At 34.8% G+C, this 25,840-nt stretch overlaps 1 protein-coding gene across 3 annotated transcripts; it reads right to left on the bottom strand.

Annotated features, from left to right (window-relative positions):
* Positions 1–4,740: 4,740 nt before the first annotated feature.
* LOC110287609 (vomeronasal type-2 receptor 116-like) lies at positions 4,741–25,197 on the bottom strand. 3 transcript variants are annotated; one of them, XM_085841576.1, is made up of 7 exons: positions 24,887–25,145; positions 23,302–23,549; positions 21,829–22,108; positions 20,654–21,460; positions 19,729–19,956; positions 19,055–19,178; positions 4,741–7,325 (listed from the first exon to the last, which is right to left on the bottom strand). In XM_085841576.1, coding segments are annotated over exons 2-7 (2,355 nt in total). In that variant the 5' UTR covers positions 23,304–23,549; positions 24,887–25,145; the 3' UTR covers positions 4,741–6,411. The 3 variants fall into 3 exon arrangements, with proteins under 3 accessions (XP_085697702.1, XP_021009839.1, XP_085697703.1); XM_021154180.2 differs by lacking the exon at positions 23,302–23,549 and having other exon boundaries at positions 24,887–25,197; XM_085841577.1 differs by lacking the exons at positions 19,729–19,956; positions 23,302–23,549 and having other exon boundaries at positions 24,887–25,197.
* Positions 25,198–25,840: the final 643 nt, after the last annotated feature.

The raw sequence follows: 25,840 nt of genomic DNA, 5'->3' as shown, positions 1-25,840 counted from the left end.
GAGCTAAAACCATCCAGTGGAAAAAAGACAGCATTTTCAACAAATGGTGCTGGGACAACTGGCTATTATCATGTAGAAGATTGCGAATTGATCCATTACTATTTCCTTGTACTAAGGTCAAATCTAAGTTGATTAAGGAACTCCACATAAAAGCAGAGACACTGAAACGTATAGAGGAGAAAGTAGGGAAAAGCCTCAAAGATATGGGTACAGGGGAAAAATTCCTAAATAGAACAGCAATGGCTTGTGCTGTAAGATCGAGAATTGATAAATGGGACTTCATAAAATTGCAAAGCTTCTGCAAGGCAAAAGACACTGTCAATAAGACAAAAAGACCATCAACAGATTGGGAAAGGATCTTTACCTATCCCAAATTAGATAGGGGACTAATATCCAATATATATAAAGAACTCAAGAAGGTGGACTCCATAAAATCAAATAACCCCATTAAAAAATGGGGCTCAGAACTAAACAAAGAATTCTCACCGGAGGAATTCCGAAAGGCAGAGAAGCACCTGAAAAAATGTTCAACATCCTTAATCATCAGGGAAATGCAAATCAAAACAACCCTGAGATTCCACCTCACACCAGTCAGAATGGCTAAAATGAAAAATTCAGGTGACAGCAGATGCTGGTGAGGATGTGGAGAAAGAGGAATGCTCCTCCATTGTTGGTGTGATGATTGCAAGCTTGTACAACCACTCTGGAAATCAGTCTGGCAGTTCCTCAGAAAATTGGACTAGTACTACCAGAGGATCCAGCAATACCTCTTCTGGGCATATATCCAGAAGATGTCCCAACCGGTAAGAAGGACACATGCTCCACTATGTTCATAGCAGCCTTATTTATAATAGCCAGAAGCTGGAAAGAACCCAGATGCCCCTCAACAGAGAAATGGATACAGAAAATGTGGTACTTTTACACAATGGAGTACTACTCAGCTCTAAAAAAGAATGAACTTATGAAATTCCTAGGCAAATGGATGGACCTGGAGGGCATCATTCTGAGTGAGGTAACCCAATCACAAAGGAACTCTCACAATATGTACTCACTGATAAGTGGATATTAGCCCAGAAACTTAGGATACCCAAGACATAAGATAAAATATGCTAAACACATTAAACTCAAGAGAACGAAGACCAAATTGTGGACACTTTGCCCCTTCTTAGAATAGGGAACAAAACACCCATGGAAGGAGTTACAGAGACAAAATTTGGAAGTGTGACGAAAGGATGGACCATCTAGTGATTGCCATATCCAGAGATCCATCCCATGATCAGCTTCCAAACACTGATACCATTGCATACACTGGCAAGATTTTGCTGAAAGGACCCAAATATAGCTGTCTCTTGTGAGACTATGCCAGGGCCTACGAAACACAGAAGTGGATGCTCACAGTCAGCTATTGAATGGATCACAGGGCCCCCAATGGAGGAGGTAGAGAAAGCACCCAATGAACTAAAGGGAACTGCAACTCTATAGATGGAACAACATTATGAACTAACCAGTACCCTGGAGCTCTTGACTCTACCTGCATGTCTATCAATAGATGGCCTAGTCGGCCATCACTGGAAAGAGAGGCCCATTGGACTTTCAAACTTTATATGCCCCAGTACAGGGGAACGCCAGGGCCAAAAAAGGGGAGTGGGTGGGTAGGGGAGTCGGGGGGTTGGTATGGGGGAGTTTTGGTATATCATTGGAAATGTAAATGAGCTAAATACCTAATAAAAAATGGAAAAAAAAGTTCTCATCCTAGGCCCCCGGCATAGTTTCACAAGAGACTGCTATATCAGGGTCCTTTCGGCAAAATCTTGCTGGTGTATGCAATGGTGTCAGCGTTTGGCGGCTAATTACATAAGTGGATGCTCACAGTCAGCTATTGGATGGATCACAGGGCCCTCAATATAGGAGCCAGAGAATGTATCCAAGGAGCTAAAGGGATCTGCAACCCTATAGGTGGAACAACATTATGAAATAACCAGTACCCTGGAGCTCTTGACTCTTGCTGCATATGTATTAAAAGATGGCCTAATCGGCCATCACTGGAAAGAGAGGCCCATTGGACATGCAAACTTTATATGCCCCAGTACAGGGGAACGCCAGGGCCAAAAAGTGGGAGTGGGTGGGTAGGGGATTGGTGGGGAGGGTATGGGGGACTTTTGGGATAGCATTGGAAATGTAATTGAGGAAAATAACTAATAAAAATTAATAAAAAAATGGAGTTCAGAGCTAAGTAGGGAATTCACAACAGAAGAATCTTGAATGGCAGAGAATCACCTAAAAAAGTTCAAATTCCTTAGTCATTAGTGAAATGCAAATAAAAACTACCATGTGATTCCACTCCACACCAATAAGAATGGCTAAGAAAAAAAACTTCAAGTTACAGTATATGCTTCCAAAGATGTGGAGAAAGAGTAATGTTCATTGACTGCTGCTGTAATTCAACCACTCTGGAACTAAATTTGCCATTTCCTCAGAAAGGTGGACTATTTCTACTTGAAGACCCAGCTATAACACTCCTGGATACATACCCAAAGATGATCCACCATACTCTAAGACATGTGTTCTACTTTATTCATAGTAGCCTTATTTGTAAATCAACTGAAGAAGATATAGAAAATATGGTTCACTTACGCAATGGAATAGTATTCAGCTATTAAAACTGAGGACATCATGAACCTTCCAGGCAAATGGATGAAACTAGGAAATGTATGAATCTACCTGTGAGAGGTAATCAAGACCCAAAATGCTACCCTTGGTTGGTATATACCCATAAGTGTACATTAGTCAAAAAGCACACACTACCTTTGTGCAACTCACAGATTGCATAAGGTTTAACAATAAAGAATGCCTAAGTAAGGATGTTTCAATCCCATTTAGAAGGGGAAATTAAATATTCATGACTTGTAGAGAGAGGGAGAGTCCAGGATGGGAGAAGAGAGTGTGGGTGGAATGAGGGGGTGGAAAGGTAAACTGGATTATATATGGGAGTTTGTGGCCAGGATAGAGACACAGAGCCAGAGGTCCAGGAGAAGGGATGAAAACGTGCAGCCTCATTGGAGTCTCTCATGTCTCAATTGGGTTAACTTAGCCAAAAATGCCTAACAACTGGGAGAGGTAACTGGAAGAAATCACCTCCAGTAGATAGAGAGAGCCTTAAGTTCAGAGACAATTTTAGTAACCCACAGTCAACACTTCTGACCCAGAAAGAGTTATGTCTCTGCCTGTCTAAATAACTGCAGGGACAAAAATGGAGAAAAGACTGAAGACAAGAGCCTAGTACAGTTGCCCTCTGAAAGGCTCTACCAGAATCTGACTGAAACCAATGAACATCCTTACACCCAATCATTGTATTGAAATCCAGCATCTTTTGATTGAATGGGGCAAAGTACTGAAGAAGCTGAATGCATGGGCAACACCATAAGAAGACCAGCAGACTCAATTAACCTGGATGCCAGAAAACTCTCAGAGACTGAGCCATCTATCAGGCAAGATACATGGACAGGTACCATGTCCTTTGCACTTGAAGAGCAGAGCACTGCCTGATATGGCTGCAGTGGCTAAATATATGCCTAATCCTCAAAAGACTTGAGGCCCTAGGTAAGGGGTAGATCTCCTGGGCATGGGGAGCACCCTCTAGGAGGCAAGTAGAAGGAAGTATAAGATAAGGAACTTCGGAAGGGATGACCTAATGGGGAATGAAATGACTGAAAATTAAATAAATAAAATAATACTAAGTTAGAAAAAGCTGACAGTTTTTCTTAGAGAAAAGAATCCTTACAATAAAAGAATCATGTAGGTGAACATTAGTTGCAAAAATGGACTCCTGAGACCATGTAAGCTGCCTAAAAGAATGAGAAAAATACAAAGCATCCTGGAAGAAGTTTTGAAACTTTTGAGTGTCCTGAAGTTTGTGACATATATTCTACCTTCCCACCTATATGTGGTTTTTACCTATAATGTGAGGTACTTTAGTGAGTTACTCATATTTTTTCTTATAAGTAAAGCCTCACCCAGATTCTGGTATAAAATCCTAATAACATTTATGTCTCACCAAATGGCACTTTGGCTTGAGTGCATGTATATGTGTGTGCATGTGTGTGTTTCTCTGTGTGTGTGTTTGTGCGCGCACGCGCATGTATGTTTGTGAGTGTGTGTGCAAGTGGGCATGCATGTGTGTTCTGTATCTGGGGTTAAGAGTTATGTTTGTTGCATTTACACAACTAGTCTTCTTTAATACAACAAAATTCAAGACAATAAACAAACATTTTGAAAATTTAAGCCCCTATCACAATCTTAACATTATCCTTTCTATTTTGTAAGAAATATACAGAGAGGTCTTTCTTATAATATGCAATACAGAAATACATTTCCTACCATTTTTAAAATATTATTACCAAGTCTGGAATTTCACTAATATATATTTTGACAGTAATGTCTTTATGGAAACCAGTGATTTACTCTAAATGCACAGGCATTTAGAATTATGAGTGTAGAAGTGATTTTCACTACCTATGTAAAATGTAGATTATTCAGATCTACACTCATGGAACAATCGTTGGCCACCATGTATTTGGTCCATGAGAATGACACCATAATCATATAGAGTATTTGAGGACTATTTAGATATAAACGATACTGCTTTTCTAGTTACACTGTAGTTCTTAATCATACACTGCATTTATAAATAAGACTAAAATACTAATTATTTTACATTTTTATTCTTTATTCAGTGTTCCTTTCCCCCATGTTAAACTTTACTCTTAGCTTTTATGCAAATGCTAATAACAGGATCTCTCCTTTTTCTTCACATAAAATTCCATATACGGTAGTCCATCTAAGAATTCTATAAAAGATGGAAGATTTAGTGCAAAATTCATGAAAATTAATATTGAGAATTCAGTTTTATAGAAGACATGTGAATAATAGCCTAGTGAATAATTCAAATTATTCCAATCATTACATAAACTAATATATTATATGTAATTATAAAATTTCACAATAATTTCATTGTAACATAATATTCATTCCTCATTTCCCTATATTGCTTATACTACTTTTCAATACAAATTTCTCCTAAATTTTGGTTTTGGTTTTTGATAATTCACTATGTAGCCAGGCGTGATGGCGCACTCCTTTAATCCCAGTATACAGGAGGCAAAGGCAGGCGGATTTCTGAGTTCGAGGCCAGCCTGGTCTACAAAGTGAGTTCCAGGACAGCCAGGGCTACACAGAGAAACCCTGTCTCGAAAAACAAACAAACAAACAAACAAAAGATAATTCAGTAAGTATAGTTAGTGATGCCAGATTGCAAGGATGTAGGGCCATTTATTAGACGGTGTATATTCTAGCATAAACCATGTTCTCAAAAAGTAATGAGTTTTCCTTCCAAATGCCCTCTCTACTTATTATAGTTTAAAGTATGTTGGAGGAGACCTAAATAAGGTCTCCTGAATTTATGCCAGTGTTTTCAATTTTTGATATTTTGGAGATTTTGTTTAGCAATAAGACTTTCAAGAACAGCATGCTATTATAAAAATAGAATATCACAACTCTTCTAAGTGGTTGGCCCTTAGTTTGTCTGCCTCCTATGCCAAGATGTTTTCCAAGCCTAGATTGTGAAGCTGTTTTACTTAAGGTGAAGAACCTGATCTGTTCTTTGTAGTTTAAACCATTATGGACTTCTTAACTGATTGCTATGTGTTATATAAATAATTACCTATGTATAAGTTTTAGAGAAGTCTATGTCTTAAAATATAAAAATCAATACTAAGATATGCATTTTAGAGAATGACCACTTAAGAAAATAACAACAGATTTTTATGGACTTGTATATATCCTCATTGATGAGGCTTTCAGCAGAATTAAAATATAAATCATGGAGTATCTTCTTTATGATCAGTATTCAAATTGAAACAGAAAGCAGTGATACCATCATAATTTTTTCTCATCCCATATCCTGGAATATCACATTATACAGAAAAACTTTAATTGTTCTTTATAAATTCTCTGCAAAGCTAGAAAAATATAAGAGGATTCCTTCATAATTGGTAGAAGTATGTACTAGTAACATGGCAATATTTTTTTTTCTAGAAAGTAACAATTACAAAGAATTTATACTGGTAAGTTGATAATACATGAAATGACTTGCAAACCCTAGTGCCAATTTTCAGATACATGATAGTTTTATAATAAAAACAAAGTGTAATTAGAGGTATAAAAGTGTCTGATTACACAGTTTGACTCAACAAACTGAGGTCCAGGTGTTTGATTGAATTTTATTATTCGGCATACTTTCTACATTGTTTACCTGATAGAAACTTCATATTTCAGAATAATACTTGAGGAGTATAAGCAGCTTTGTAAAAATGTAGATAATTTTGGTATACTATATAAGTGGTTAAATTTAACTTATATTTCAGCTTTAGAATGTGTTTTCCTGAACTTGTGAAAAGAATCTGTCTGTGGTCTTAATAAAATAATATAGCATTTGGGGGCAAAAATGCAAAGAAGCAGCCCTGCACTGGAGGCCAAGATACAGAAAACTTCCACTGCAACCATAGTCTTGCCTTTGGTGCTATGATAGACAGGGATGAAAGTGATCCAGACACTGAAGAACACCAGCATGCTAAATGTCAAGAGCTTGGCTTCATTGAATGTATCAGGAAGATTCCTGGCCAAGAAAGCTACAGTGAAGCTTGCTAGAGCAACACAGCCCATGTATCCAAGGACACAGTAAAAGGCAATCACAGAGCCTTTGTTGCAAATAATGATGATGTGGCCATGTACCATTTGAACATCAGCATCAACAAATGGAGGAGAAGTTCCCAGCCAAATTCCACAAAGAATCAGCTGAATCATGGTGCATATGAGAATGATATATTTGGGTACCCCTGACACAAGCAGCCACCTCATTCTTCTTCCTGGAATAGTTATCTTGAATGCTAGTAGGACAGTAATTGTCTTAGCCAAGATTGTAGAGGTAGCCACAGTGAAAGCAATGGCAAAAGTGATCTGCTGCAGGATACAGATGACCGTAGTTGGATGACCAATGTAAAGCAAGGAACAGATAAAACAAAACACGAGGGAGATGAGTAGTATGTAGCTGAGAGTTTGGTTATTGGCTTTGACTATGGGAGTTTCTCTGTGTTTCAGGAACACGCAGAGTATACCTGATGCAAGGACAGAGAAGCATAGAGCAGAGCCAGCCAGAGCTTTTCCCAAAGGGTCTCTATAATCTAAAATAGACACAACTTTTTGGAGGCAGAGAGTATGGTCTTCATTTGCATATTGATCTTCTCGACACCTCACACACTGATCCATGTCTAGTATAGGAAGGAAAGTGTTATCAGAAATTTTTATTATCATTTACAAGATATACTGAGTTAATGCATTGGAAAAGTCATAGCTAAATTAGACTTGCATCTTGTGGTATAGGTTAATTTAAATGTGGAAGCTGCATAGCATTTGGTACAAATTGTAATGCTTGTCATCTTTATGCAAGATTTGCTTATAATTATCTTATATATTCAAAATATTTATAGTATATTTCAAAAACTCATACCATCACATAATTTTCATGTTTCCACAATCACATATCTTCGATTTATCATTCATGGAAACAAACGTTTATAATTAAATTATGCCCTAAATTATTATAATGGGCTGTGTCCATACATCTTACTGTTTAAAGATCAGCAATTCTTTTGTTCTACATGTGATCTCAAGGTGATTGTTAGACAAATAAATTATTTCCAATCCTTATCTTTGAAAACAATCTATGGTCATCATGTTACTAAAACATTTTAATCCCTAACTATGCTGCCAATAATTTACCTTTCACAAACAAATAAGTATAGCCCTTAAGGTATGAAAGGGACAGCCACCACTAGAAATAATCATAGTAATATTAAGAGTTTTGGAGCCTTGTCTAATGAATATATCTACAAAATTGATTTCTCATTTAAAACTTAAAATATCTAAAAAAGTAGATTTCAGATTGTCATAGTTAGTAGATAAAAATTTGTTGTGAGTTTATATATTGTATTTTCTAAATGATCGCTAGTAAAACCATAAAATCTCAACAAGAGGATCTTAAACATAAGCTGGGTGAGAAAAAAAAAACAATAAACATAATAAGGTGGAGTAGGGAAAGACTACCAGGCAAAAATGTTACCTATGGAACTAAAGACAACCAGGGAATGTTGACATACTTTGCTAGAGTAGAGGATACATACTAATTGTCCTTGAATAACAAAAGAGTCTTCCTCCAAAACACACAAGTAATACTATACAAACTAATTTATTGTACTTAGAAACATTTTATATACAGAAAGTCTTTGTGTGCATCAGCAATTAAAAAATCAGTCACAAATTTGAAAGGCAGCAAAGAGGGTTGATTTTGAAGTAAGGATAGGGAAAAGTAAAAAGATATTATTGTATTATAATCTTGGTAGTAAAAGTATCAAATTAAAATACTGATAATATCAAGGAAGGAAGAGACAGCATGAGAAATTTAACACCAAAATTTTTAAATGTCTAAAATAAAATATTCAGTTTCATGATTCAGTTCATGAATTTTGGTAAAGCACATTTTCCTCCAGTTTTTATAATTTCGGTAAGTTTTGACAGCCCAATGCTTCCAAGTTTGTGGTATTTATTCAGAAATATCTACATAATATTCTATTTCTTAAAAAAAAAATTGACAGTTAGTATGGTCTTTGAAAAAATAAACATTAAAAAATCACTTGAAGAAATTTGGTCAACAAAAACAATTTAAACAATATATTTCCACAATCCAGACCTCCTATAATCCAGAGGATAATAGAAGAATAAAAAACAACAAATGTTGATCTTTAATATTTATGAACATTAATGGACATAATTCCCCAAGAAAAAGACATAGACATAGGCTGCATATTTAAGCAGGACTAGAATTTTGCTTCATAAAGGAAATCCACTTCAGTGAAAAAGACAAGATACTACTTCAAATTAAAAGGTTGGAAATTATTTCCAGGCAAATGGCTGTAAGAAACAAGCTGGGATAGCAATTCTAATATCAAATAAAATAGATTTTCAATCAAAAGTTTTCAAAAAAAAAAAAAAAAAAAGAAAGAAAGAAAGAAAGAAAGAAAGAAAGAAAGAAAGAAAGAAAGAAAAGGATGAATACCAGGTACTGATTAAAGGGAAAATCCAGAAGAAGGACCACTTGAACATCTTGAATATCTCTGCCCCCAAAGCAAAGGCACCCACATTTGTAAAAGAAACATAAGGAAGCTCAAAGTATACACTGAACCTATCTTACACAATAATAGGAGACCTTGACACTCCACTCCCAGCAATGGACAGATCATGGAAACAGAAACTAAACATAAGCAACAGTGAAACTAAGAGAAGGTATAAATCTAATGGACTTAATACACATCTACAGAACATTTCACCCTGAAAGAAAGAATATACCCTTCCAGCACCTCATGGTAGCTTCTCAAATAAAGACCATATGATTGGACACAAAACAAGTGTCAACCAATACAAGAAAATTGAAATAATCTCATGCATTCTATCAATCAGTACATACCAATGCTGTACTTCCACAACAACAAAACAACAGGAAGCCCACATATACATGGAAGCTGAACAACTATCTACTCAATGATAACTTAGTCAAGGAATAAAGAAAGAAAGAAATTAAATAGGCTTTAGAATTTAATGAAAATGAAAGCAAAAACATACCAAAACTTATGGGCCACAATAAAAGCAGTGGTAAGCAGAAAATTCATAGCTCTGGGTGCTTCCAAAAAGAATTGTAAAGAGCATATCCTAGCAGCTTAACAACATGTCATAAAGATCAAGAACAAATAATAATCAAACTCAGAGATGAAGTTATTCAAATAAAAACAAAGAGATCTACTCAAAGAATCAACAAAAGCATTAGATGGAGCATTGAGAAAATCAATAAGGTAGATAAATAATGAGGGCACAGAGACTATATTCAAATTAACAAAATCAGAAATGAAAATAGAGACATAACAATAGAAACTGAAGAAATTAAAAACTTGCCAAATCTTACTACAAAAGCCTATAATCAACAAAATTAGAAAATCTAGATGAAAGGGATAATGTTTTAGATACCAGATGCCAAACTTAAATCAGTATCAGAGAAACCATTAAACAGTAAAACAACCCTCAAGGAAATTGAATCAGTCAATCAAAGTCTACAAAGAATAAAATCACCAGGACCAATTGGTCTTTGTGTAGAATTCATTCAGACCTTAAGAAAAGACCTAAAATCATTACTTCTCACATTTTTTTCATAAAAAAATTTACAGGAGAAACACTATCTAGTAAATTCTATGAATCTACAGCTGAACTGATACCTTTATCACACAAAGACACAAAAAAGAAAGAGAACTTAAATCCATTTTTCTTCATGAACATTGATGTAAAAATACTCTATAAAATTCATGCAATCTGAATACAAGAATATATCAAAATGATCATTCACTCTTATCAAGAAGACTTCATCCCAGTAATGCAGGGTTGGTTCAACATATGGATATCCATCAACACAATATAATATATAAAAACTGCAATAAAAATAAAACCCCACAATGTGATCATCGCATTAGATTCTGAAAAAGCCTTTGACAAAATAAAAGAGCCCTTCTTGATAAAAGTATTGGAGAAACCTGGAAATCAAGGGCCATACCTAAATATAATAAATGCAATGTAGAGCAATCCTATGGCCAAAATCCCACTAAATATAGGGAAACGTGAAGCAATCCCACTAAAATCAGGGACAAGACAAGACTGTCCACTCTCCCCCATCTATTCAGTGTAGGTTTTGAAGGTCCAGCCATAGCAATTGAGATAAAATGAGATAAAATGAGATAAAATTATTACAAATTCAAAAGGAGGGAATAGAGATATCAGTACTTTCAGATGATATGATAATGCACACAAGTGATGCCAAAACAAACAAACAAACAAAAAAACAAAAAAAAAACATGAAAGAAGTCCTATACCTGATAAACAACTTCAGGAAAAGTGGCTGGATGCATAACTAACTCAAATGGATAAAGAACCTTCCTCTTATAAAAGAATAAATGTGCTGAGAAAGAAATTAGGTAAACCACATCATTAACATTAGTGACAAATAATATAAAATGCCCTTGTTTGACTGTAACCAAGCAAGTGAAAAATCTGTACATCAAGAACTTCAAGTCTCTGAAGAAAGAAATTGAAGAAGACTTCAAGATGGAAAGATCTCTTATGCTCATGGATAGACCAAATTAAAATATTAAAAATGGCCATTTTACAAAAGCAGTGGACAGATTCATTGCAGTCCCAATCAAAATTCCAACTCTATTCTCCACAGAGATAAAAAGCCATTCTAAAATTCAGTTAGAACAACAAAAACCCAGGATAGGAAAAAGTATTCTCAACAATAAGAGAACTTCTTGAGGAATCACCATCACTAAACTTAAGGTCTACTACGGAGCAACACTGATTAAAACTGCACGTTAATGGCACAGGTACATAACTGAAGTACAATTTAAGACCCAGCAATAAACCGAAATACCAAAAAAGCTAACACAATCCAGTGGAAAAAGACAGCACTTGTAAGAAATGGTGCTGGTTCAACTGGTGGTCAGCATGATGAAGTATGCAATAGAGCAAATCTTATCTATCTCTTTGTACAAAGCTAAAGTCCAAGTGGATCAAGAATCTCCACATAACCAGATACAATGAATCTAATATAAGAGGAAGTAGGAAAGAACCTCAAGTACATTGACAAGGAGAAAATTTCCTGAATAGAACACCCAGCCTTATGCTTTAAAGTCAAGATTGAACAAATGGAACCTCATAAAATTGAAAAGTTTGTGTAAGGCAAATGACATTGTCAATAGAAGTAAATTGTAACCCACTGATTAGGAAAATATCTTTAACCACCCTACATCTAAAATGGGCTAACATCCAAAATATGCAAAGAACTCAAGATGTTGGACTCCAGAGAACCAAATAACCCTATTAAAATGGGGTACAGAACTAAACAGCAAATTCTCAACAGAGGATTCTCAAATGGTTGAGAAGCACTTAAAGAAGAGCTTGCTGTCAGGCACCCAATGTAGACTCCTGAGAGGCTCTGCCAGAACCTGGCAAATAAAGAGGTGGATCCTTGCAGCTAATCATTGGACTGAGGAGGTGGTCTCCATTGTGGTAGTTAGAGAAAGGACTGATCTTTCTGAAGGGGTTTGCAACCCATAGAAAGAACAATATCAACCAACCAGATACCCCAGAGGTCTCAGGAACTAAAACCATCAACCGAAGCATACACATGGCAGGACCCATGGCTCCAGGCACATATGTAGCAGAGCATGGCCTTGTTGGATATCGATAGGAGGAGATGCCCTTTGTACTGAGAAAGCTTGAAGCCATTAAAGGAAGAGAGTGCAGGAGTGGGAGAATGGGGGAGCACGTGCATAGAAGCAGGGGGAGAAAGAAAGGGATAGGGGAGTTTTGTAGAAGAAACCAGGAAAGGGGATACTATTTGAAATGAAAGTAAATAAAATATTGTATAAAATTTAAAAAAATGTTTAATATCCTTAGTCAGCAGGAAAATGCAAATCAACAACCCTGAAATTCTACCTCACACCTATCACAAATGCTAAGATCAAAAACTCAGGTGAAAGCCGATGCTTACAAGGTTTTGGAGAAAGAGGGACACTCTTCCATTGCTGCTGGGATTGTGAGATGGTACAACCACTGGAAATAAGCTTGGTGTTTTCCTAGAAAATTGGAAATAAATTTACCTGAGGCCCCAGTATTACAGCTCTAGGGCAAATGATGCTCTAACATATAGCAAGGACACATGCTCCACTAAACTCTTAGCAGCCTTATTTATAATAGATAGAAGCTGGAAACAAACTAGAGGTACTCTCAACAGAGGAATGAGTACAGTAAATGTGGTATATTTCCACAATGGAATACTAATTAACTATTTTAAACAAAGACTTCACAAAACTCACAGGTCAATGGATAGAATGCGAAAATATCACCTTTGTTAGGTAACCCAGTCAAAAATAACACACACACACACACACACACATAAACACACCCACACACCCACACACACACACACACACACACACACACACACACACACACACACGGCATGGAATCTATAAGTGGATAATATCAAAAAAGAACCTGGGGAATTCCCACTATACACCTCTTATACCATATGAAAACCAAGAAGAAAGAAGACCACACCAATGTGTGGAAACTACAGTCCTACTCAGAAGTGGGAATGAAATAAACATTGGAAGTCAAGGGAGAGAGTGATCAGGAAGGGAGGGAGGGAGGGGTAGGGGAAAAAGGGAACAGGTCATCTAAGTACTGAGATAGAGGAAAAGTACAGAAGTTCATGAATTTTAAAGGAGAGTAACAATTGGGGAAGGGTAACTGGGTGTAGCCACTAGAAACTTCCAGATGCCAGGGACTCAAGCGATTCCCAGGATACAAGAGGGAGGACATTATCTGAAATACCCAACAAATTGGAGATAGAACCTATAGAGACCACATCTAGGGAATAGGCATGGCCCCCGTTTGAGCAATTGTGCCACACACACACATCCAAATTTTTAATCCTGAATTCTGCTTGTTAAGACAAAGTGCAGGGACAAAGAGTGGAGTAGAGATTCAAAGAAAGGCCATCCAGAGACTGCCCCACCTATGCAACTATCTCTTCTGCAGACACCAAACTCAGACAGTATTGCTGATACAAAGAAGCACTTGTTGACAGGAGCCTGATTTAGCTGTCACAGAGAAGTTCTGCTAGAGCCTAACCAATACAGATGCAAATGCACACAGCTTCAACTACATTCACGTATCAGTGGACAATTCATCAAGACAAAAGTATAAAACGAAAAGAAAATATTGAAGTCAATTAATCGTATAAATCAAATTACTGTAACAAATATATACATTTGCTAAACATTATTATTAGATCATTATGCTAAACATTAAAGAATAGATTTCTTTTTCACCAAATCACAGAGTTTTCTTAAAAATCTACCTACTCAAAAACAAGGCAAGTCTCAAAAGATCCAGGAAAAGTTAAATAACTCACTACATCCTAGCAAATCACCAGATATTAATGATGGGTATTATATTTAAAAGGAACCACAGAAGGCTTGCATACTCATAAGAAATGAACAGCACTTAGTTTAAAGATATAATGCATGAAACAAAAAAAATAAAGAGGAAATATAGACTTTCTAGGATTCAATGAACATCTGTACACAACAATCTCAAATACATGGGACACAATGTAAGAGCTGCTAAATCAAATTTTAATAGCACTAAGTATTTCCTTCAGAAAATAAAGAGATCTCATACTGGCAATTTGACAGCACATCTAAAGGCTCAACTAGAAAAACAACAAAAGGTTTAAATATACTTAAGGAAATTAGATGGCAATAAATTATGAATATGAGGGGTGAAATTAATAATATATATATAAAAAATAATGACTGCCAGGCAGTGGTGGCACATGCCTTTAATCTCAGCACTTGGGAGGCAGAGGCAGACATATTTCTGAGTCCAAGTTCAGCCAGGTCTACAGAGTGAGTTCCAGGACAGACAGGGCTATACAGAGAAACCTGGTAGGAAAAAAAAAGATAATGAGATAATGACAGAAGAACTTAGAAAATATAATTTTTTAATAATACGCTGACTATTATCCAATTAAAAGGTCATAGAAAAAACTTACAAAATAGTAAATGAATAGATAAATAAATAATAAAAAGAAAAACATAGCAGACACTGAAAGGAATTATTAGGACTAGCACTCCACAAAATCCAATGAAATATAGTAATATTATTTTCTGATATAGGATACTTACCAAATTGAAGTCGTAGCCAGACAAGCAATTTTCATAAACCAATGTCCCCCATTGACTAGAACCACTCAGTTAAATACTCCCAAACACAACAAAGCCTATGTCCAAATTGGTTTGAGGTAAAAATTCAACCAGAAATTCAAAGACATAACACCAGTACATCCCAAATAATTCCACAAAATAAATACAAAAGGAACATTTTCTAGCTCGTTTTCTGAATCTCTAGTTACCCTAACACACAAGCTACATAAAATTTCACTGGAGAAATGGAATTATAGGTTAATTTCTCGAACAAATAAACATTTAAAATTATTCAAAAATACAGCAAATATATTATTCACCTAATCATGATAAATACTTGTGTAATTTCTAATGCAAGAAACATACCTAAAGATACCAAAGACAATTGACAGCCATTCTATAGCCAAGATAAATACTGGCATAATTCCTAATGTAAGAAACACACCTAAAGTTTCTAAAGATAATTTATAGCAAGGTTATAGCCAACCAAGTGTGGATGCCTCAGTATCTTCTTAGAAAGGGAAACAAAATATTCTTGGAAGCAAATACAGAGACAAGGCTAGGAGCAAAGACCAAAGGATGACCATACAAAGACTACCCCATGTGGGAACCCATCTCATATATAGACACAAAATCCAAGACTATCTTGGATGCTAAGAGGTGCATGCTGACAGGAGTCTGATATACCTGTCTAGTGAGAAGCTCTGCCCGAACCTGACAAATACAGAGACAGAGAGGTTCACAGTTAACAATTGGACTTAGCAGAGGCTTCCCAATGGAGGAGTTAGAGAAAGGACTAAAGGAGATTTGAGGGTTTGCAACACCATAGGAAGAGCAATATTATCAACCAATCAGACCACAAGGAGCTCAAATACACATGGAGGGGACAAGGGCTCTAGCCTTTTATGAAGCAGAGGGTGGTTTTGTCGGGCACCAATGGGAGGAAAAGCCCTTGGCCTTTTCTCCAGTGTAGAGAAATGCCAGGGCAGGAAGACAGGGGTGGTTGTGTGGAAAGGGAAACATCCCAATAGAAGCAGGTTTGGGAGATGGAATAGAAGCATTCTGGGGGAAAAACAGGAAAGGGGATAACATTTGAAATGGAAAAAAAGAAAAAATCCAATAAAATATTAACATGTTATAACTAAATTTAAATATAAATTTATATTTTAATAATAATAGTGTTAATAATAATACAAACCATTATTCATATTGGTAACAATTTGGGACAAGAGGAATATACCTTCATTTCTGATGTGAGTGTAAATCAATATGGAAATAACTAAGAAAATTGTGATTAGATTTACCACCAAAACCAGCTTTAGCATTCTTACATATGGACCCAAAATATGTTCACCTAACCACAACACCATTTGCATTATTACAATCTTTTTAGTTTTATTGAAAAGAACCAGAAAATGAAAATAACCTAAATGTCCTTCAACTCAATAAAGGATAAAGAAAATATACTACACCTACACAGTGCAGTATGACTCACCTGTTTAAAATAAAATGACTCTACGAAATTTTGTACAGAACGGATGGAAAAAAAAAGAAGTCAACTTGAATAAAATAACCCAGTGACAGAAAGCAAATATTATATATATTGGCTCAAAATTGGAAATCACTCTTAAATAAATGATAAGAAGCTACAATGCACAAGCCCGAGACCTATGTACAGAAGAAGTCTGAAAAGTAAAAGATACTTCTCTCTGGGAAGAAGAAATATATCATTTTTGTTATTTGGGACCAAGAAGAAAGGAAAGGAAGTGATCTTTTGTAGGTTATGGAGAGAGAGCAGATGGAGACAAAAAGCTGGATTTGGAAGGTATTTCATGGGCAGTGTGGAAATACAGTTCAGTGGAAATCACCTGGATGTATAAAGATGATCCTATTGAGAACTTCTATTAACAAGTATACAGAGACTGAACGTTCCATCTTTGGTAACTAGGCCATTGGTATGAAGTGATAAATTCGGCTGTCTTGTTGGCTGAGTGGTTCCCATGAAAGTTCCTAAACAAGACCGAGTGATGCTAGAACAGAAGGTCATCATTTGAAACTTAAGTGTGTCCCTCCATTGCTGAGGACAGTTTCCTCGCAGGTTACTGAACATAAGGAGTGTAGCTCGTGTGGGGTAGAATCTAGCATTCACCCATATTACTGTCGCTTTGCCATGATCATGCATACTTCAGGCTATGACAAACCTAGACCTCATGTTACCACTAAATTGTCATCTGTGAAGTGTAAATCAAAGAATCCTGAGATACCACTTTACACCTGAGAGAATGGATATAATTAAAAAAAAATATCTCAAGTCATGGCACATGATGTCAAGACCATGTGCAAGCAGAAAAAGCTCCTCTATTGCTGGTGGTAGTGCAAATTTGTACAAGGACTTTTGAAATCAATTTGATATTTTCTCAGAAAACTAGGAATATGTGCACTTCATGACCAAGCTATACAACTCCTGTTATAGACCCAAAAGATGCCCCACTCTACCACAGAGAGACTTGTTCAGCTATGTTAATCTCAGCTTTATTCATAATACCAAGAAAAAAGAAACAAACAAGAATTCCCTCAACTGAAGAAAGGACAAAAAACAGGGCACACCTACACAAAAGAATACTATTCATCTAGCAAAAGCCCCACATCTTGAAATATGAATGGAATTTTAGTATATTATCCTGAGTTACATAGGCCAGAGCAAAAACAAAACAAAACAAAAACAAAAACAAACACACGGATCTTACATATTCATTTACATGTAGACATTAGCCATAAATTTCAGCATAAACATGCTACAATCCACTGGCCCCAAAAAACGGGATAATAAGGTGTTTCCAATTGAGGATATCCAAATATTACACAGAAGATGCAACTAAATAGTCTTTGGAAGTCAATTAAGATAGAAAAAGTTGTTGAATGGGGAGTAAGTGGGTAAAGAGATGGTGAAAAACTATGGGGTGAGGGTGTCCGAGAAAACTGGGAGTGAGAATAGAAATTGAGATGGGCTGCTCTGTGATGAGCTTGAGGCCTGGCAAAGGTAAGGATACAGGAAATATACAGTGATGACTCTAAGATTCTAAGCAGAAAGGGATATAGAAACTTAATTGGCTACCTTCTATAGATAGGCACAACTTCATGAGGAAGGAACGTGACATCATCAATCCATCCAGGGAACCTTCAATCAATACATGTGATGAGTATTTACAAGGGTAAAGATGGAGTTGTCTGTGGGAACCAATAATTTTCCCAAATTTTATGATGGAGCCAAAGTCTGCCACTATTAATAGTACTGTTATGCTTGTAAACAGGAATGTATTAGAACTGTCTCCTGAAGGGTTTCATGTAGCATCAGGTGTAAATAGATAGAAAAACCAACAGTAACTATCAGGATGAGTTTATCGAGTATTCTATAAATTGTGAAATAGACACAGTTGAGCTAGAAGTGTCAAGAACACTACAAGAACTCCCACAGCGTCAGATAACCTGGGCCTCTAGGAATTCAACGACTAGCCCACCAACTTGAGAGCATGCCATGACTGGAAGTAAGCTCCCTTATCATAAAAGCAAATGTACAGCTTTTTCTTCATCTGGGTCCTGTCACAAGTGGAGCAAAATCTATCTCCACCTTAGTGACCTGACATAGGATTTCGTTCCCCTACTTGGGCTGCCACATTGGGCCTCAGCACTAGTCCTGCTTTGAACATATAGCATGATGGAATAGAATCCAAGAGGAAGCAGTCCTTGTCTAATTGGAAGGATATAAGGGGGATGAATTTGAAAGAATGGGACTGGCAGAAGAGGAGAGATGGGGGATGTGAGTAGACTATAGAGTGAATAAAAGGTAAAGTATTGTAAATGCAAAGTATTCCTATTTTATTAAAATGGAAAAGCAAAACCATATCATAATGCAGTCAGAAATCTTTAGTGTTCTACAGAAATATTTAGGAAAAATATCGTTGTCCAGGGATCTAGAATAATGAGAGAGTTTATTATTTTAAAAAACCGTATATCTGAAGATTTTTACTCTTTGATGTGATATACATTTTACTTTCCACAATGGACTTTGAGAACTATGTTAATATGGGAGAAATATTCAATCTGAATATTTTGATAAATTATAACCTTACTTGTCATGTTGGAAATTTCATTTTCATGGCAGGGGTTACACACAAAACAGCAGATATCCCTTTCTTCCTGAGAGGATTTTCTGAGTCCTGGTCTGCAAGGTATACTACATATTGAGGGTAGAATCTGTGAAAAATTATACCCATTATAAAAATAAGTACAATATCATTAATATTATGGACAAGCATCCAGTGATTCACACAACAGAGATCCAATGGAAGACCTGGTTTAACACATATACATTAAATTTAACTGTTTTATATTTTTACAGATAAAATGAATGACTGCATGATGATTTATACATTAAGAAATAGCAAAAGCCAGGTGTGGTGGCACATGCCTTTAATTCCAGCACTAGGGAGCAGAGGCAGGCGGATTTCTGAGTTCAAGTCCAACCTGGACTACAAAGTGAGTTCCAGGACAGCCAGGACTATACAGAGAAACCCTGTCTCAAAAACACCAAAACAAACAAAATAATAAATAAATAAATAAATAAATAAATAAATAAATAAATAAAAATAAATAAATAAATACCAAGAAAAAGAGTGTAAGAATAAGAAAAGCAAGTCAATAAAAAAAAAAGAAATACCAATTATTTATTCCATGGCAAAGCAAAAGAGGTGTATATTTTAGGTAACTGTGGTACGGTTAAGCATTAAAGATATGACTTAAATACCTGATCCACATGTATCACCCACTCCATCATTTCCTTAAAGATATATAGCTGTTGACTACTTGGCAGATGACCTGAAAATCTTCCTATTTTCATTTTAAGTCCATAATCTTTTTGAAAATCCATTATATGGAAAATGTCATACTCTGTATCCTGTTTCAAATTCTGGTTCATGTTGACTAGGTCTCCAGCAGGATTGACAAATTGTAATGTCTTCAGAATAGAGAACATCTAAAACACAATTTTCATTTTGGTTTCAACTAGGCTTCCACATTAGAATGTAAATTATTATATTTCGAACATTCACAATTATTATTATCCTTTCCAAAAATCTAACTTTATGAGAAGAATTTGGCACTAAACGCAAAAATAAATTTCACGTGGATGTAAAGATAGTTCCACTTTGTTTACTAATACAATTTTTTTACTGGATTTGGAGCATTAAAACCTACAGTCCTGATTTTTATGCTTGGAGAGTAATGATAAGTCCTCTACGTTTTTTTCTGCCACTTGAGTCATTTGATCACAGTCAATGGAATAGAAATTATTAATAAGTGAACTTCATGGAAAAGTACTTGATAGTATCTGGGATTTATTTAGTAACTTGAGTAGCAACATTTGAATAACATAGAAGACAAGTAATTTACTTATTTCTATTGAATAATTTCATAAGAAATATTAATACATGAGACTCATATGTGGAATAAATATCTGGAAATTAATTTATGACTTAGTGAATGTTGATTTTCATACTAGTGTCAACTGTGTCATATTATATGACAGTAACACGATCTGTCAACTATGCAGTAATGGAGTACAGAACTTTGTACTTTTATGGGTGAAATTTCTTATTGACATGGCTTTAGACCATGTGGTTCTATTAAAGAACTCAAACCATATAAATGCCATTTAGTGTAATACTCATTACCTTCCAGGTGTCAAATTCAAGTTCCTTCCCAGCATTATTTGACCACGTGTCTACTTGTTGCAGAAGCATCTCATGGAGTGAATGGGCCACAGCATATATAGCATTGTATAAGTTATAGCATGTATCACTCATGGCCATTCCAAGTGGTGTCATGAATAACCACTTAAATACAATTTTGGTTGGACAATTCTTCAGCTTCTTACAATTCGATGGTGGCAAAGAACATCTAAAATATGTCCACCATAGTTTGGCAAAGGAAAATTCACTACTGTAATTTGAAGGATGTACTGTTTGGATAAATTGTTGAAAACCTGATATTTCAGGTTTCTGGTGTGAAAAAATGAATGTCCCAGAGGAGGAATATAGCATGAAATCTCCTAGATTTGTGATCATATCAAATTGTGACACACTAACCCAGATTCTAAAAATGCCTTTGGATTTACACAAATGGAGGACAAGATCAATGGGAGAGGTGTAGTCTCCATACACTATCACAACTTTTGCTGATGACATTACAATTGTGTTAAAATACCTATGAAACTCTTTACGGGCCATGCTATGCTCAGTTAGGATAGTAATCGCAAATGATAAACAGACAATGTGTTTTTGCATTTCTCCTCTCAATTCAGAAAGGAATTGAATTCCATGGTCATCATTTGTAATCATCGCTCCTATCCAGTTCCATCTGAAATGAACCATTAGGGACACCATGGCTAGTGATAGAGATGTGTCCTTTGGAGATATCTGGTAAAGGTGAGGCAATTGCTCATTATCACTCAAAGAAAGATGAAAATGACCACAGTAAAGCTGAAAAAATACAGAACATAGGCAACAATATGAACATGATGGAATGCAGAGTGTGCTTGAGCAAAGTGTATTCATACTAGAAAGCATTTATTCTTCATCTCATTATTACAGTTGTTTCCAACCTCTTGTGATTCTCTAAACAATAAAAGTAAACTGAGTCTTCTGATATAACATTCCACAATGTTGTTGCCTTCCATGCCCATTTATGATAAAGTTGTGGTTTTTTTGCAACAAAACATATCTATGAATTTATGCTTGGTAGATCATAATAAACATAAGCCCTTTTTCTGCCTGTATAACTGCCATCATACTCAGAATGACTCTGTTGTGAGAAAGTATTTCCTTAAAATTAATCCACCTTGACTTACCTCAGGAATGCTATACATGAACATGAATGGTCCTAGTCTTGTAGTTACTGCCCATATAGGAGCTGTAAATATAATTAAATATCTTCTCTCATCTGTGCAGTAGTAATTAGGAATAAATTCCTCAGTTTGCAAAGCCAAACTTGTATTTTCATCATATTTTTGTCGGAGACATTCAATATTTACTACCAGAGAAATGTTAGGTAAAATATGGAAGTTCATATTTATTTCTTCCAAGGCAAGATAAACAGAGAAAATCAAATGGTTGGTCTTGGGTGTCACCCTGAAAATAGAGCAGTAGAGAATAAAATTTCTAAAACTGTACAAGAAAGAGACAGAAAAATCCTAGCATAGAGAAAGGAATTCAACACAAAAATCCGACAGTTATGTACTGGTTTTACCTGATAGAAAAGGGAATATAGCATAGGTTTACATAAAATTCTCTAAATTCCTAAAAAATAAATTTCTGTTGTTTTATACCATCTATGAACACAAATCATAAGGCTATCACCAGCCTTCTTCTCCATGTTCATAATGATGGCATAGATTATGTTTAGATCTAATCTGAAAAAAAATGATCACCTTGCACTTTCTCCTATAATCCATGTTTCTCTAACTTTAATGATGTTACTCAGAAATATCTAAAACACAACATTAAAATTTTTTCTAGTAGGTATTTAGGCAGAATATCTCTTCATACTTCTAATAGTATATCCATGAAAGTTTCCTATTTGAGATTTAAATTTGTGTTGTTTAATTTTATCTCTACCATCATGGTCATGTTTTGGAGAATCCTAATTTATTCACATTAGTCTAATATATTGTTTTGCAAGTAGATCACAAACAATGTCGGTACAACAGTACTCCAATATATTACTTCTAAAAATAACTGGCTTATGTAACTGTGCAGTCATGTTTATATTAATGATATAAATGTCCAAGTATTGGTTACAAATTAACAGTGAATAGCTGTACAACAATCTCTTTTGTGTAGGCACAATGTAGCATAAGAAACATACATTGTTTTGGAACCATATCTTCTATGTAATATAAAATGCTTTATAAGAAATTGTATATAATCATTCTACTATGTTATACACACACACACACACACACATACACACAAACACACATATTTGTAAATGATCATGACCATATTTAAACTTAAATACTGAGTCTTGTATGCATCCAAAATTTATGTTCTACATAAAATGTTACCTTTTGTTGTTAAAGTCTAGATAGGAAATTATTGCCTTGATATTTTTCTATTAACAGTAATTAAAAAGAAATCAAAACACTTCTCTAGATCTCCCTCCTTCTGAACCACCTGAAAATACATAGAGTGCACATTTATGGAGTCTAAATTGTTAGAATTCTGGACATAAAAATCACATACTTTTAAAAGAGAACACTTAGACATATTGTCTCTGCTAGAAAAAATTGAAAATAAATATGAATTAAAAAACATTTACTTACATAAGACAAGGCTTATCTGAAAAAGCTTATCACAGGCTTATGGGAGATGTGCAAATGAGTTTCTGAAGATGTTCTTGTTCACACAACTCTCCTACATTCTTTCACATCTATATCTGAGCATTTGGATTTCTGGTACATCTCCTCCATCCTACATTTTACTGTGAATATTGTTTTTTTTATTTGATTCTCATTTTCTCTATTATATAAACACATGGCTTCAACAATTTCTTCTAAATATTTTCTTTGATCTAATCCAAAGACAAAAATATTGTTTACCTCTATTTTTATTTTATTCTTACATATTTTATTTAAAAGTGAATAGAATGTTTGCCTAAAGGAGTCAATGTCACTGTACTAATCTCTCTCTTCTTCTCTCTGACTCATACACACAGACACACAAATATATGTACGTATATATCTATGTATATACATATTATACCATTTTAAATATGATATTATTGAAAATTTAAAATCTTTTAAAAAATAAATGTCCTACAACATTGTGGAGAAATTATAACAATTTCTTCAAATAAAATCTCAAAAACAGAAACCCCAATTTAAAAAAGATATTACATCAAATGTATATCAATTTTAATAAAGTACATTCAATTCCCATAAATCCAAACACATTGAAGGTTACTAGGAAAACAGAAATAAATTTAAACATTGATTGAATATAGGAGATGTAAATAAACAGTGATAATGAGAAGTAAAATTATGAAATATGTTAATGAAAGTTTTTGTAATAGAAATGTCTGGACCTATAGTAATCCTCTGTCAAATTTTATCAGGTATCACAGACAACATTTTTAATTGTAGCAATTATAAATAGAAATACCAAGTCATAGCTTGTATGGACACCTTGAAACAAATTAAAAATTATCTTCTGGAATAGGTAGATGATTATAAGTTTCTAATTGACAAATTTTCATACATTTCTGACATTAATACAAAAAATATATGGCAATGCCTTTAAAACTCTATGTCAAAGAAATAAAAGAGAAATTATTCCTTGTGAAAAATAGTTCTCTCAGTCCTGAACTCTGCTGCAGGATTCTTTTACCACAAAAATTTGAAGGTTTGCTAGGTAGATTATTTGAATAAAATCTGTATATCTTCTTAATACATGTAACTAATGATAAGGGCAGATACCCATATGGCTGATGTACAAGAATTGGACACCCATGCCACAATGAAACATAAGCAGACCAATAAAGACCAATATATTTTAGTCTCTATGAAATCAGCCAAAAACAATGTTTGTTCCAAATTTCTCAGTAAATCTGAAGAAAAAATAACTTGGAAAGTGGCAAATTATGGTAGTCTCTCTACTAGCAAGTTCAATACCATGTGTCATTCATTCAGCATTTACTTAGAGATTGTAACTCAAAAATGAAAAACAATAAGGTACTCATAAAACAACCAGGATTGAAAAATTTGCCAGCATTGAAACAAAATAAATTTTGGATATCTCCTAGAAAAGGAGAGCCAGAAGACACATGGTATCATGGTCTACATCCCAGAATCTCTATAATGTCTTGTCTCTTATGATAAAGTAAAATATGTAAATGATGTATGCACTTACTGCTTGTCTAGATTCCAACTGAAATAATCATTCTTCACATAACCATGTTTTGTAGAAATATAAAATAAACAATAAGTTTCTTTATCTCCTAGTTTATTTTCAGTATCTTTTATTCTCCAAAAGCATTTGGGGTCACTCAAATGACAAAAAATAAAGGAAATTTGTAGAAACCAGAAGAAAGAGATCAAAGAAAACATCTTTTTCTTGTCCGTAAGATATCTGCCTGAGCAAAATGCAGCTTATACATTCAGATAGACAGAGTCTCATGTATTAATATTTTGTGAACCCATCCAGGCGACACTATTTATTACTGTACCTACTACTAATGGACAAATGTACTTCTCTTAGCAATTTACTTTTCAGTTCCTTGTTTTCCTCTGGAGGATTCTTAAATACTCTATATCCTTAGGCTCCACATCTGAGATCATATGTGCATATAACAAATAAGGTGTAATAACTTTCTTCATGATTACCCTTTACATCCATATCCCTTATGATTACATCCATGTCTGTAGACATGAACATCATTTATGATTCCTCTTGGGCAAATTTTCTTACAAGCCTAGTTCATCAAACCAGGTTTTTGATGACAATTTGAAATAGTTAACTCAGATTACATCAGGTATTCCAAATGAGCTTTGCTTCAAATTATGACAATGACTCCAACTGAACTCAACTGAACTCAGTAATAAACAAATTAACAATATCATGCAATGCCTGCCTGTGTCACTTGCACTTGCAGTGATTAATTTTATAAGGTGTCTTATAGAGTGTTTTCCTCTATCTTTAATTCATAACTATAAATTGAATTACTTTTGTGTCAGTGTTATAGAGAAAGAGTAATTTGAATTTAACGTTTTCTAAAATTTATTCTGTAAAAGCTGATTTCACAGAAAATTTAAGGCTAGTAAAATGTACTTTCATTTTTCTGAGGGGAAGTTTAAACAACAAGTT

Source organism: Mus caroli, unplaced genomic scaffold, assembly GCF_978045245.1.
Source record: "Mus caroli unplaced genomic scaffold, Mus_caroli_1 scaffold_8, whole genome shotgun sequence".
NCBI classification, from domain to species: Eukaryota; Metazoa; Chordata; class Mammalia; order Rodentia; family Muridae; genus Mus; species Mus caroli.
Note: the sequence above shows the minus strand (reverse complement) of the source record. Positions and strands in the feature narration are given on the sequence as shown.

Bases quoted from the DNA above. Each gene is read 5' to 3' on its own strand.
- LOC110287609 (XM_021154180.2), bottom strand. From the start codon at position 25,083: ATGTTTTCTTTGATCTCTTTCTTCTGGTTTCTACAAATTTCCTTTATT. The intron at 19,179-19,728 runs GTATTTAAGTCA...AATTTTTCACAG, and splicing joins GGGTGATACATGTGGATCAG to ATTCTACCCTCAATATGTAG. The intron at 7,326-19,054 runs GTAAGGTTATAA...TTCCTATACTAG, and splicing joins TGAAATTTCCAACATGACAA to ACATGGATCAGTGTGTGAGG.